Raw genomic sequence first — 14,292 nt, 5'->3', positions numbered from 1 at the left:
CTTTAGCACCAATGCTACTATTTCTCTTTGTAGACTCTGGGTTAACTTAGTCTTTACTAGTAAGTTTCTAGATTGCCCATTGCTTTTACCTGTATCTTCTCTCCCAGTCTAACTCCATATAATCTAATTTTTTTTAAAAGAGGATGCTTTTTAAAAAAAATATATATTTTTATTGATTTCAGAGAAGAAAGGGAAAAAAAAAACCCACGAATGATGAGAATCATTGAACAGCTGCCTCCTGCATGCCCCCCACTGGGGATAGAGCCTGCAAGCTGGGCATCTGCCCTTGACCAGAATCAAAGCCAGGACCCTCTGTCCACAGGCCGATCTTCTATCCACCGAGCCAAACCAGCCAGGGCCAAACAACGTAGTTTTTGTTTCTAACCAGTCAATTGGCATCTTGATGGGTGAGCTTACCCAGAACAATTGATTGTAAACCTTTATAAATGTGCCAGCCAGGGTTGAATGAGCTGCAAAATGCATCTGAATAACTAAATAGGTTGAGTTGCCTTTATCGAGTTAGGTAATGGTTGATAAGTACATATTGGTGTGTGTCTGCCAAAGACATTCTATTTTAACAAAATTAACATTAATGCTTTTTTCATGGATATTAAACCCACACGCCCATCTGTCTCTTAAGAGTCCTCTTATCCATATTTTTTCCTCCTTGACTCTAAATTCCCAGGGGCAATATAACATCTAACTCATCTTTACAATAGGTACTCATTATTTGTTGATTCACTCTCTAACACCCAAGTAATAGAAAAGCTGGTAAAATGTTTAAATTAACTGTACGACTTGAAACACTGTAAATCTAAGTAATGTATTTACGAAGATATTTAAGATTGGTCACAACTGAACAACGAATCCATAAATTGGTAGGAATGTACAAGTTTATTATTCACATTTTATAAAAGTAATCTGTCCCAAGTATAAAAACATCTAATATTCACTTAAAATAGAAATATACAATGTAAATTAAGCTAGTGTCCATCATATTTTTTTTGTGTGCCTGTTATGAAAAATGTCCACTGTTGTCTCATGACACGGTCTTAAATCCAAATCACAATATCCAAGGGAAAAACGGCCCTAAGAAGAGAAGAAAATAATTTTTAACAAAGAACCAAAGCCATGCTAAAATGATACAGAAAGAGTGCTACCCACTCATAAGGCTATATCCTACCTGTGGCCTCTTAAAATAATCCAGTCCCCTTCCAATCTTAATCATCCATCCATTGTTGAACCTATTGAAATAAGCATGTGGTATTATATTCCAGACAGTTATGCCAGACAATTAGCAAAGCCGTAGGGTATGAAGTGTCAGCAAATCGCCCCCTAAAAGAAAACCATTTCCTCCAGTAGCATGAGTTGAGCCAAACCTGGGGTAACTCATGGGCTGTGTCTACGATGAAACAGAACATTCAGAGAAACCATGGGTTGATGTGATTAAGTGATAAGAGTTTAACAATTACATTAAACTTACTCTTGAGCCCTGGCCAGGTGGCTCAGTTGGAGCATCATCCCACACACCAAAAGGTTATGGGTTCGACTTCTGGTCAGGGCCCATACCTAGGTTTCAGTGAGATCCCTGGTCGGGCATGTGAAAGATGCAAATGATTGATATTTCTCTCTCACGTCAATGTTTCTTTTTCTCTCCTCCTTCTTCTCTCTAAAATCAATAAACATATCCTTAGGTGAAGATAAAAAACTTACTACTGAATTTCAGCTTGCTGCTGATAAACCTTTCCTGATCTGTCAACACATGGTTTCAAAGTATACTCAGGCAGACTGTGGTGGTGGTTCAGGGGTTTTCCTACCTGGTGATGGGGGACATAAGCAGGAAGAGCTGTGGATCCTAACCTCTGTCTGCTTCAACCACAGCAGCTGCATTGTCATAGGTTTTGCATTTAGGCTGTGCTTAAGTTTTTTCTAAGATGGGAGGTGCCATTGCTATTTATCCTATCTAATATAAAAGGGAATATGATAATTGACCATCAAGTCCTCAAAAAGATGGCGGCACTCACAGCCAATAAGGAGGAAATATGCTAATTGAGTGCCATGCCCTCAAAGATGGCGGTGCCCAGTCTCCTCATCCCTGCCAGGGCAGCAGGCATGTGGCATGGCCAGGCCTGCCCCCAGGTGGGTCCAGCTGCTCCATGCGCCTGCCTCCTAAGTCCCCCAGTTCCCTCAGCTCACCAGCTGCCCACGACCAGCCTGAGGTGCAGGCAAACCTCGAATGGCAGCTGTGCAGCTGCCCAGGGCTGGCCTGAGCCACAGGCAAGCCTTGGATGGCAGCTGCCCAGCCACTCAGGGCTGCCCAAGGCTTGCACTGCCAGCAGTGGCAGCAGCAGAGGTATGATGGGGGTGTTGCCTTCCCCTGATCGCTGGGTCGTCTCCCACCACTGAGGGCAGGGACTGGGAGAGGGGGCAGCCCGGACTGAGGGACCCCCACCTCCAGTGCATGAATTTTCATGCAACGGGCCTCTAGTATATATATAAAAATCCAGTGACCAGAATGGCAGAACAACCAGAATAACTGGTGGCTGTGACATGCACTGTGGCTTAATAGTCCTCTTATCCATATAACCAGCCTGATCCAGGCCCCAGTCAGGCCCCTCTCCCCAGCCTGGTCCCCAATCGGCCCCAACACGCCAATTAGGGGTGGCCGGCCAGACCCCACCTGTGCATGAATTCATGCACTGGCCCTCTAGTCAACATATGAAAGGCACTGTGCTAAACACAGGGAACATACCACTAAAGAAAAACTGCATATACTGTTTCTTTATGAACACAGTATACTATCGTGCCTACTAGAATATTTTATAAAGCTTAAGAAGTAAAGACACATTAATTAATTATCAGTATCACACAAAAGGAAATAAGTTATCTCAATACCATAACACAATATATAAAACTGAATAGACAAAAAAGTACTTCTCTTTTTACATGACATAGAACATGTAAATTTTATTCCATCAGGAAATAGGAAACACATACAGGACAAAATAAGCCAGATTATTTTTTTTTTTCAAAAGTGAAAAGAGCCGAAACCGGTTTGGCTCAGTGGTAGAGCATCAGTCTGCGGACTGAAGGGTCCCAGGTTCGATTCTGGTCAAGGGCAATGGTTGCGGGCATATCCCCGGTGGGGGGTGTGCAGGAGGCAGCTGGTCGATGTTTCTCTCTCATTGACGTTTCTAGCTCTCTATCTCTCTCCCTTCCTCTCTGTAAAAAATCAATAAAATATATTTAAAAAAAATGAAAAGATACTAGAACTGAGCTTTATTTTAAAAATTCAATATTTAAATGGAATATTTATGTGCAATTATATAAAACTCAAGAGAAGTAAAAATAAGTATTTTTCAACTGCACAGAAGTTAAAATATTACTATATACTAACCTAATTTCTCGGTCATGTATGGAAGAAGAATATTCTAATTCCAACAGCACTCCATGATTCCTCAGTGATGCTTTTATTTCTTCCAGGCCACTAATTTGCTGTCCTCTCCCACCGCCCTTTTAATAGGAAAAATAGCATTTTATGACTCAGTTATTAATATTTTATATTATCCCTTAGCTATGCAAAGTGTATCACAGGTGATTAAAATGGAAAGATTAAAAAATAAAACAAAATGGAAAAATTCTACACTAGTGTCAATGTCTATTAATCTCAAAGAAGCCAGCAAGGAATAAGAAATAGTTTATAAGCAATTGTTTTTATCAAAAGAATTGGTTTTTTTCTAATGTGGATATAACTCTGTCCTATCTCCTAAAATATACTTATAGTAATGCTGTTTAATTACTCAGATGGGACTGGCTTGTTTGTAAATTAATCCTAGAAATCTGAATTATTTAGAAGCATTCCTATGTAAGTCAAAATGAATAGATGCCCACTACCATGCTATGATTCCCCAGAATGCCAATGCAATCAATCAAGAAAAAGATAAACATGACAACTGGTAGGGAAAAAAATACACAAAATTGTCAACAGTATAGACAGTGTGATTGTCTCTTAGAACTTTCAAACTATTTGAATCAAGTTTAGCTAACTGGCCAACAGCAAGGTACAAGACACTAAAATCAACAGCATTTTCTCAAGGTGTATTATGCCCATTGTTAGAAAATAAGTTTACCCTAAGGAAATACCTCTAGTTGAAGCATTATGTCCAGGTTTTCCTTGCTTGAAATGAATCTTGTAACAGAATAACATGAAGTTAAGAAAAAGTAAATGCCTTCAGGTACCTACTTCATCCAGGGAGGTCAGAAGATGAATCGTTTGTACTTTACATGGCTTCTTGATAAGCATCTCACAAAACCGAAGAAAGTTATACAGCTGAAAGACATTAGGATAGGTTACTACAAACTTGCACATCCTATCTAATAAAAGAGAAACATGCAAATTAACTGTAAACCTGCTACACCCACAAGCCAATCAGGAGCGGGTATGCAAATTAACCCAACAAAGAATGCGGTGGCCATAGAGCTGGAGCCAGCGGGAGGTTTGGGTTGTCCCCAGAGATGAAGGAAGACAAACTTCCCAACTGCCCTGGTCTCCACTCAAGGCTACAAAGTTTCAAATATAGAAGATAAATAAATCCCAGATACCTGCTTCCAGCCTATGCTTGGGTCACTGGGGGGCATGGCCGGCCTGCAAACCAAAGATCCTGCCCCCATGTAGACAAAAAATGGCCACCACAAGATGGCTGGCAGGAGCGGGCAGTTTGGAGGGACCCAGGCCTGCAGGGGAGGGCAGTTGGGTGCAATTGGGCTGGCAGGGAGCAGTAAGGCATCAATTAAGATGGCAGGGGAGTGGTTAGGAGGTGATCAGGCTGGCAGGCAGAAGTGGTTAGTTACAATCAGGAAGGCAGGCAGGCGAGCAGTTGGGAGCCAACAGTCCTGGATTGTGAGAGGGATGTCTGACTTCCCTCAAGTGGTCCCAGACTGGAGAGGGTACATGCTGGGCTGAGGAACACACCCCCCATGAATGAATTTCGTCCACTCAGCCTCTAGTTTTAAATAACATTTCATCACATGTTTGTGTTATACTTACCTGATGATTAGTTCTAATATAAGGATCTTCTATCCAAACTTCTCTCACTGTCTCATTAAGGTATTCTTGAAAAACCGATTCATAACTGAATCCTGTTGCATTCTCCTCTATTTTAATTTGCTTGTGATACTTTCCATCTACAAAACATAAGCTTTACTAAAAAAAAAAAAAAAAACTAGCAACAATTTATTTTACTTTTATACTTATTACATTTATATATAGTGATTCATCAGGAGCAGATACAAATTAATTTTTTTAACTCCTCCACTCAGTAAACATTTCTTAATCCCTGGTGTATAACAGGCATGTGGCAGGATGCTACATATACAGAGGTAAATAAGGCAAAGCATTCCACAAGTGATTTCTGCCTTTACAGAGGCCAGGCAAGTGGGATTTCTTGGAACAGGTTCTTGAGCTGATTCCTAGGAACCGGCATTTTATTCAAAAGAGGACTGTATGCATAAAGATATTTGATATTCTTGTCACTATAAGTAGAACTGCAGTAGCTATCTGGTCCTTCTCTTTAGATTTAGGTCTTTAAAAAAAAAAAATGTGTATATATATATTTTATATTGCTTTTTTTTTTTTTTTTTACATCGAGGAAGAGGGATAGAGAGAAACATCAATGAGAGAGAAACATCAATCAGCTGCTCCTGCACATTCCTTACTAGGGATGTGCCCATAACCAAGGTACATGCCCTTGACCGGAATTGAACCTGGTACCCTTCAGTCCACAGGCTGATGCTCTAACCACTGAGCAAAACCGGTCTGGGCTAGATTTAAGTCTTTTATGTCCTGCAATTTATTAGCTAAAGTTAGTTTAAATACATAAATGCCATATAATGTGAAGTTCAGAAGTCTTTATTAGAACTTGTATGGGAGTATTTTAAACAGAAATTGGTAGTACTTCTCAATAACCCAAGCCAAAGACTAGGGTGCCAGAGGATCAGTAGGACTCACTAAAATTGAATAATTATTGAATAACTTATCAAAGATCTTTAAGATTTATGTTTGGAAACTAGAATACTCATGAGGAGAGAACTAATAATAAATAGGGAACAATAATATGCATCTCTAACTGAAATGTTCTGATTCATAACAAAACCCCAAAGACATCCCAGGAGTTTCCTTAGTATTTTAGTCATATTATAAAGAGAAATACGAATTAAATACAGGATTCATATTCAGTATTCCTCTGTAGTGTTAACTTAAACTGCGTCCACACATAAGCTTAATGGGGACCTGTGAATTCCTTAAAACAGCAGGCAAAGCTCTGCAGTCTTTATAGCTCTCATCAGATTATCAAGAGGGTGTCTGACTACTACCCCACCCTCTGCTCAGCCCCCAAAAAGGTTAAGAATAGCTTCTGTACAGGGGAGCAGAAATACAGAGTAAACGGGTTAACTCCACCCAGCTCCGAAGGCAGGGCCAGAAACACAGGGTGAAATGGGCTTAGGGGGGGGTGGTGGTGGGAGAGGGTCAATCGGGGGAAAAGAAGACATATGTATTACTTAAATCAATAAAAAAAAAAAAATGGGCTTTGGCAATAGTGTATGAACACATTCTCTAACACGGCCACTTTACCTTCTTTTTCTTGGTCCAAGTATTTCTTTATGTTTTCTGCTCTATCCATGTAGTCAGAAATTTTTTTTCTGAGATTGCATTTCTTTGTATCATCTTTGGTGCCTACAAATTAGACAGATAGAGTCCCAAGTTTCAAAACAGCTTTTCTATGTAGGATAGGCATTATTTCCCAGCTTCCCAAGTCCCCCGCACATTTCCTGTCCCATAGCAAGGTTTGCCTCGGTCCTGCGGAGATCAGGCTGAAATTGGAGTCCGACACCCCCCCAATGGGTCCTGGATTGCAAGAGGGCACAGGCCAGGCCAAGGGACCCCACCAGTGCACAAATCCGTGCACCGGGCCTCTAATAACATTATAAACAGGCTAAAAGGCAAGGGGGTGTTGGGGGGCGGGGGCCAGACTGGGAGCTCCAGGGTGAGGGAGGCAAGGGGTGATCTTAATCAATTCAAAACAATGACTGGGTATCTACTATGTACCAGAGATTGTGCTGGTGTTAGGGTTATTTGGTTACTTCACAACACTGTACCCAAACTTTGTAACAGTCTTACTGTCCACACCCACAATCTAGCATTCCTCACACCAAATATCAGTAAATTTAATTCTTACAGGGGGAAAAAAAAGTTTTCTTCTACCACCTTGTGATTTTATTTTTGTTTACTTTTAAAGAAACTCTTAAACAGAAAAGCAAGAGTACCCGTGCGAGGAACATCCTTATTCCCCAGCACCTAGATTTAAACATTGTCAGCGTTTTTGCCACATTTGTTTCAGCATTTCTTCCCGAAATACTTTGGTCTGCCTCTCTAAAAATTAAAAAAAAAAAAATTTAAAGTTTTCTAAGAAAACCTTACTGTCTAGCAACGATAACAATTTTAATGTTTCCAAATCCGTAGTCTAACCTCCCAAGATGATCTATAATAAAAAGGTCTTCTACAGCTCGTTCAAACACAAGTTCTGTAAGGGCATATGAATTCTATTTGGTTATGTCTCTTAATCTTCTATAGTAGTTACCCTCCCCACCCCCTTTTTCTCGCTGACATCCATCTATTAAATATGTAAAAGAAACCAGACCTTTTGACCAGTAAAAGGTGCCACCTTCTGTATCTGGCTGCTTCCTCGGGGTGCCCAAGACATCATGAACTTGTACCCCTCTGTCCAACACAGCGGGAGGTTGCTCCTTTCTCGGTCTCTCCCCTCCCCGCTCCCCACCTCAGCCCCACCCCCGTCTCCAGGGCTCCAGGCTCACCTTTGAGAACCTGCAACAGCAGGTCGATCCCCTCCTGGTAGCACACCAGAGCCTGCTGGTACCTGGACTCGGCGTCCAGCTCCACCGCCCGTTTCAGCACCGCGGCTGCGGCGACGCCCCCAGGGTCCAGCCCCAGCCCGGGTTTGGCCATGACCCTGGGAACTCCTCTCTGCCTCTAACCCGGGCGGAGCGCGCGGGGTCCGCGGCGCTTCCGGGAAGCGACCACGTGACACCGACACGTGACCGCTCCCGCTCCCGGCGGCCCAGGAGTGGCAGGGAGTCGGCCGGAACCTGGGAAGGGCGTCACTCTGCCCAGGCTGTGACGGCCGAGTTTAAAGGTGGCACTCGCTGGTGTCTCCGGTCCAGCTTCCTGCCGGCGGGCCGGTTCAGGCTGCGCACCCTCCAGCACCCGGAGGTGAGTGAGTGGGGCGTGCGTGGCCCCGAGGATTGCGGGTTTGCCGGGAGTGCCTGTCTGGATGCGGGGTGATTTCCCCCATTTGTGTTTGCGGATCGCACTTGCCGGCCCCTGTCCCTCGGGCTTCCGGAAAGCCAGCAAAAATGGGTGATTTCAGCTAGAAACTGTGAATGCTGTATTGTATTGATTGAGGTCCAAAGTCATGCATCTTATCTTTCTGCTTTCACTATATATATATCAGTATAGTGAGCTATAATTGTTATGTGTCTAAATAAACATGACTATTTTATTTAAGTCATAGAAGCAATGTGTATTTGTTAAAAAATAGTTTATAAAAGCACAACTAGACAGAAAAGAGAGTTCCGCTTTGCCTTTTAACATAAAGGTGTTATGATTTAGTGAAAATGCATTGGACTGGGTACTAATGGAACTGAGTTCTAGACCGTATACTTCCTGGAGAGCTGAGCACCCTTGGGGGAACTTTCTGGGATTCATTCTCCTCCTATTTAACATAAGAGGGTTGTCAGTTCTAACGATAGGATTTGGGATTTCTTCTGTCCCTTCAGCTCTTTAACTTTTTGTGATTCTATGACAAAGCGTTGTTTATGTGCCCTCAGTGTTGGACAAGATTTTTTAAGTTATGGGCGTTCGTGGCCCCCATTGCTCCCAGTTTTGTTGAATCCTCTAAGGCTATAATTCATTTGGTGAAAATAGGATGTGGTTCATGTCTAATTACTACCTAAGGTTTTGCTGAACTCCAAATAAAACATTTACTATAACTTAATCCTTGCCTTTATTATACTAAAATAACCAAGGTTTTATTCTTAAACTTTAGTCAAGTTCACAATTAACTTGTTTCATTTTTGTAGGCAGAGGGGGGATGTTATCAAGACATATTTGACTCCAAGATCTGTTTTCTGCCTGCCACAGCCTCCTCTGCAGACAGCCATTCACCACACTCATGGCTGGGATTTTGCGCTCAGTATTTCAGAGTCCTCCGGGCAGACTACCCGTAAGTTTTCATTTTCAAGAGTTATCTTTCTTTGTTTCTTTCTGTAAAATGTGTATGTTTCTTTTCTAATTAACAAAATACATGAGCAAGTTAAACTTAACTATTTTTATAAAATTCATATTTTAAGGTTGAGGGTTAATTTTGTTTATTTATGATTTATCTGCTGTTAAGTCCTTAAAACATTTAGAATCTACAAAAGGTCTATAATTTTAGGGTTGTTTTTTCTTTTTTTTCCTTCAATTATGAAGAGAGTACATTTTCAATCTTAGGAAATTAGAAAAAAAAAATAGAAAAGCAGAAAGAAGAAAAAACAGTATTCCGGAGACCATTCATGTTTGTATTGTCATGTATTTCCTTCCAGTCTTTTAGAAACTGTGGTGGTGCAGCTTACCCTATTCATGAGGCCCAGAGTCTAGATCAGGGGTGAGGAACATCCTGCCAAGGGCCGAGGAAGGCCTGTGAAATCCTTTGGTCTGGCCCCAGCCAGTCTGGCTCAGAGGATAGTGCACCTTCTCTCATTGTTTGTGCCATCTCTGCAGTACAGGGAGGGCATGATGGGAATGATTATAACCCATTCAGAGAGCAGTTTCCTGGAGTGAAGGATGGGCACTGAACCCTTTCTCTTTTGCAGGCCGAGAGAAACAGGACTGGGGCAGAGGGGGTGGGGGGAAGGGGATGGTTTATAGGAAGGGGACAAGAGATAGGAACTAGGGGTGATGGAATTGTTGGGACTAGAAAGAAAAGTAGAAACGCATTTTGACTTTTACATTGTATTGTTGAAGGTGAATAATTCCACATTGTCTAGAGCAGGGGTTGGCAAACTGCAGCCTGCAGGCCAAATCCACCTATTTTTGTAAATAAAGTTATATTGGAACACAGCCTCCTCCATTTGTTTATTATATTGTTTAGGCTATTTTTGCCCTACACTGGCAGAATTGAGTCTTGGCAATGGAAACCATATAGCTCCAAGCTGGAAATATTCACTATCTGGTTCTTTACAGAGAAATATTGCCAGCCCTGGTCTAGAAGTCTATATATAATTAATGTGTTTTTTTTTTAAATTTATTTTGTAATATGTTAGTAAGATTCATGTAGGGGGCTGAGATTAATGCTTAAAATTACAGGTTAGGCCCTAGCTGACCTAGTTTTGGCTCAGTGGATAGAACATTGGCTGTGGATTGAGTGTCCCGGGTTCAATTCCAGTCAAGGGCACATACCTTGGTTGCAGGCTCCTACCTGGCTTGGGCCCTGGTTGGGTCATGTGCAGGAGGCAACCAATCGATTTGTTTCTTTCACACCAATATTTCTCTCTGTCTTGCCCTCTCTCTTCCACTCTCTCTAAAAATCAATAGAAAAATATCCTCGGGTGAGGATTAAAATAAATAAGTAAGTAAGTAAAATAAAAACATTTAAAAAAGTAAATAAATAAAATTAAAGGTTAGGTAAAAACAGACTTTTATCACCCAAAAATTGATACGGGTTTCTGCACTATCTGAGTTCTAAAAAGCTAATGTTTTATATTTTAGACCGTGACAAAAGGTGTGGAGTCTCTCGTTTGTACGGATTGGATTCGTCATAAATTTACCAAGTCAAGAATTCCAGATAGTGTAAGAACAAGAATTTATTTTTGTTTTAATGTTACTGTTTTTTAAACATTATTTTTCTTTTAAAAGTTTCCTGTTTTTTGTAATGTTGAAAACTTTTATATTAAATCATTTGTGGATGTACATAGTAGTGCAGAGTTTAGAACAGAGAAGGATTTATATAAATGATTATTAAAAATAAACATGTGCCTCTTGCCTTCCAAGTAATGGGTTTTCATGATCTCAGAATCTGTTTATTACTGTGTGTGTTTTTCCCCTTAATATTTGTTATTTGCATATCACCATTGTCCAGAGAAAACAGTCTCCTTGTTCCTGCTCCCAAGCTCTGCCTTTGTGGCTCTTCTCATTCCTTTCTCTGTTGACTGTTGCCACTTTGGATCTTCGAGTTTTCTCTGCTAAGTTTATGTATACATGCTAGAGGCCTGATGTACGAAATTCGTGCAAGAGTAGGCCTTCCTTGCCCCAGCTGCTGACATCGGCTTCCATCTGACACCCGGGACTTGGGCTTCCCTCACAGCCTGACTTCATCCGGAAGGACTCCCAGAAGGACATCCTGTTTAATTAGCATATTGTGCTTTTATTATAGATCTTTTTTAAAAAAAATAAATAAATAAAATAAACCCACTGACTAAGCCAGTGAATAGACTTATTTCCTAGAGAAGTTTTAAATTTATAGAAAAATTGAACAGAAAGTACAGAGTTTTACATAATCCCTCTCCCAACTTTCTTACGTTGGTAGACATTTATTAGATTGACAAACCAATATTGGCTCATTATTATTCACAAATTTCAAACCTACTGCAGGGTTCGGTCTTTGTATTGTACACTCTGTGGGTTTTGACAAATACATAATGTCCCGTACCCACCATTAAAGTGTCATGCTGAATAGTTTCACTGCCCTAAGAATTGTGTGTGCTTCACCTCTGTATCCCACCCTCTCATCCCACAAGTCCTGATAACCATTGATTATTTTACTGCCTATAGTTTTGCCATTTCCAGAATGTCATGTAATTGGCATGATGCAGTATGTAACCCTTCCAGACTGGCTTCATTCACTTAGTAATAAGGAATTAAGGTGCCTGCCCTGGCTGGTGTTTCTCAGTGGTTAGAGCATTGGCCTATTCACCAGAGGGTCACAGGTTTAATTCCTGATCAAGGGCGTGTACCTTGGTTGCAGTTCGATCCCCACTGCCAGGCTGGTCAGGGTGTGTGTGGGAGGCTACCAATCAATGTCTCTCACATCAATGTTTCTGTCTCTCTTGCCTTCCATTCTTACTAGAAATCAATGCAAAAACATTTAGAGGAAAGGATCTAAATGTTAAATTGAATATTGATTTTAATCCTTGGGTGAGGATTAAAAAAGAAGTTAAGGTGCCTTGATGTCTTGGCATGACTTGTTAGTTCATTTCTTTTCCTTTTTTGTTTTTGTTTTTAGTTAACTATATATTTAAACCAAGGGATGATACATTACAAATTAACTAGAAAATCCCTGGTTAGAACTCAGGAAAAACATGCATTTGCAAATATCAAGTTGTTTTCCAATAAATTATCTGGGGACTCAGAAATCCAAAAAAGGAAGTAATGAAAGCTCCATTTTTATAACCTGAGTTTTGTGACTGTGCAGCTCACCTTAGTTTATGGATAGATAATATGCCATTGTCTGATGCTTAGGTGCAGGTGGCTCACAACCAAGAGCAGCCACCAACATGGCCAGGGAGCGGGGAACAAAGAAGTTCCCTTCCAACTCTTCGGTGTTATTTGGTTGCTCCTGCCTTGCCCTTCAAACAAACAAAACAAAATCTTTGCCTCTGATATTTTCTTAGAGCAGTGCTTCTCAACCTTTCTAATGCTGCAACCCTTTAATACTGTTCCTCGTGTTGTGGTGACCTTCAACCATAAAATTATTTTTGTGGCTACTTCATAACTGTGATTTTGCTACTGTTATGAATTGTAATGTAAATATCTGTGTTTTCCGATGGTCTTAGGCGACCCTGCTAGCGGTTCTCACAGATATTTACATTAAGATTCATTAACAGTAGCAAAATTACAGTTATGAAGTAGCCAACCAAAATAATTTTATGGTTGGGGGTCACCACAACATGAGGAACTGTATTAAAGGGATGCAGCATTAGAAAGGTTGAGAACCACTGTCTTAGAGGATGAAATCTTAGATTCTATAAGTAATCAGACTGGTAGAAATGTTCAATTTGAGGTTGAGAATTATAGGAAGATTGGGGATGAGACCGTTATGTTGTTATTTGTTTTGAAGTTTTTGTTGTTGTTAGTTTATTTTGGGCGGGGGAAGGAGGAATATATAAATTATATAAGTTAAAAGTTTACCATTTATGATTCTTTCTTTCTAGGTGTTTCAGCCTAAACCAGAAGATCATGAAAAATACGGTGGGGATCCACAGAACCCTCATAAACTGCATATAGTTACCAGAATAAAAAGTATAAAAGGCCGTCCATATTGGGAAAAAGATGTAATAAAGATGCTTGGAATAGAAAAGGTATGCAAGTATTTCAGTCATCTTTCGCATGGTTTAAATTTGTTTTAAATTTGGCACTTTTTAAACTTCAAGGAATATATTTAATATTTTTTGTTTAAGTGTGTTATTTAGTGGAATGTATTTGAAAGTTTGACTGAGACAGAACGAGCCTTCATTCGTTTTACTGAAGCATGGGACCGTCTGTGTTTTGGAATTGATCTCTAACAGTCTCCCTTTCTTTGTAGGCGCACACTCCCCAAGTTCACAAGAACATCCCTTCGGTGAACGCAAAACTGAAGGTGGTTAAACATTTGATAAGAATCAAGCCCCTGAAGTTGCCACAAGGACTGCCCTCCGAGGAGGACATGGCTCACACCTGCCTCAAGAGCAACGGCGAGTTAGTGGTCCGGTGGCAGCTGAAACCCGCGGACCAGAAAGCCATTAAGTCCTAAGGCCAGAGCTGTTCCAGATTAAAAAGTGCAGATTGTTTTTATTTAAAGATGTTAGAAGGTGTTCTCATTAAAATATATTTTAAATGCTAGTCCTTTTTACTGACTAAAGTTGGTGTGATTTTTTTCTGACTATAGGCTTGGAGGTGTTAGTGCTATTACTTGGTTTAGTTCTGCCCCCTTTGTCCCTAATAGTTTCACTGCAAATAGGTAAGAATGGCATTGTTTGAACATTTAGGTTCAGATGTCTCCTTAGGAATCATCACTAGTTTTTAAAAAATTTTTGTTTCCTTGTTTAATTCAGCCAGTTCTGTGAAAGGCGCTGTGAGTGAGCTTTGTGTTGTGTGCTGGTGAAATCCAGTGCTGCCCTTCAGGACCTCCGGTCTGTTCTGCCAGAGACCAGAGCTTCGGCCAAAGTCATGGGTGCGGCTAGAGCGGCTGCTTTGTGCGG

At 40.8% G+C, this 14,292-nt stretch overlaps 2 protein-coding genes across 6 annotated transcripts; one reads left to right on the top strand and one right to left on the bottom strand.

Annotated features, from left to right (window-relative positions):
• Positions 1-810: 810 nt before the first annotated feature.
• On the bottom strand, positions 811-8,113 carry MITD1 (microtubule interacting and trafficking domain containing 1). Its single transcript, XM_084865456.1, has 7 exons — positions 7,873-8,113; positions 6,632-6,733; positions 5,048-5,184; positions 4,244-4,330; positions 3,398-3,513; positions 1,184-1,244; positions 811-1,089 (listed from the first exon to the last, which is right to left on the bottom strand). Exons 1-7 carry the CDS (start codon positions 8,021-8,023, stop codon positions 994-996), a joined length of 750 nt encoding a protein of 249 aa, XP_084721582.1. The 5' UTR covers positions 8,024-8,113; the 3' UTR covers positions 811-993.
• Positions 8,114-8,132: 19 nt separating this feature from the next.
• Positions 8,133-13,933, top strand: MRPL30 (mitochondrial ribosomal protein L30). 5 transcript variants are annotated; one of them, XM_084865459.1, is made up of 5 exons: positions 8,133-8,287; positions 9,218-9,299; positions 10,826-10,906; positions 13,267-13,413; positions 13,638-13,933. In XM_084865459.1, the coding sequence occupies exons 2-5, from the start codon at positions 9,249-9,251 to the stop codon at positions 13,842-13,844; spliced, it is 486 nt and encodes a 161-aa protein (XP_084721585.1). In that variant the 5' UTR covers positions 8,133-8,287; positions 9,218-9,248; the 3' UTR covers positions 13,845-13,933. The 5 variants fall into 5 exon arrangements, with proteins under 5 accessions (XP_084721585.1, XP_084721586.1, XP_084721588.1 ...); XM_084865460.1 differs by having other exon boundaries at positions 9,157-9,299; XM_084865462.1 differs by having other exon boundaries at positions 8,137-8,355.
• The last annotated feature ends 359 nt before the right edge of the window (positions 13,934-14,292 follow it).

The sequence above is a fragment of the Pipistrellus hanaki genome (genome assembly GCF_964339955.1).
Source record: "Pipistrellus hanaki genome assembly, chromosome: 18".
In the NCBI taxonomy this organism is placed as follows: domain Eukaryota; kingdom Metazoa; phylum Chordata; class Mammalia; order Chiroptera; family Vespertilionidae; genus Pipistrellus; species Pipistrellus hanaki.
This window is presented reverse-complemented; position numbering and strand designations above follow the sequence as displayed.

Bases quoted from the DNA above. Each gene is read 5' to 3' on its own strand.
- MITD1 (XM_084865456.1), bottom strand. From the start codon at position 8,023: ATGGCCAAACCCGGGCTGGGGCTGGACCCTGGGGGCGTCGCCGCAGCC. The intron at 5,185-6,631 runs GTAAAGTGGCCG...TATGTTTTGTAG, and splicing joins CTTGGACCAAGAAAAAGAAG to ATGGAAAGTATCACAAGCAA. The intron at 1,245-3,397 runs GTTAGTATATAG...TTATTTCAATAG, and splicing joins ATACATGACCGAGAAATTAG to GTTCAACAATGGATGGATGA.
- MRPL30 (XM_084865458.1), top strand. From the start codon at position 8,349: ATGCGGGGTGATTTCCCCCATTTGTGTTTGCGGATCGCACTTGCCGGC. The intron at 10,907-13,266 runs GTAAGAACAAGA...CTTTCTTTCTAG, and splicing joins AGTCAAGAATTCCAGATAGT to GTGTTTCAGCCTAAACCAGA. The intron at 13,414-13,637 runs GTATGCAAGTAT...CTTTCTTTGTAG, and splicing joins AGATGCTTGGAATAGAAAAG to GCGCACACTCCCCAAGTTCA.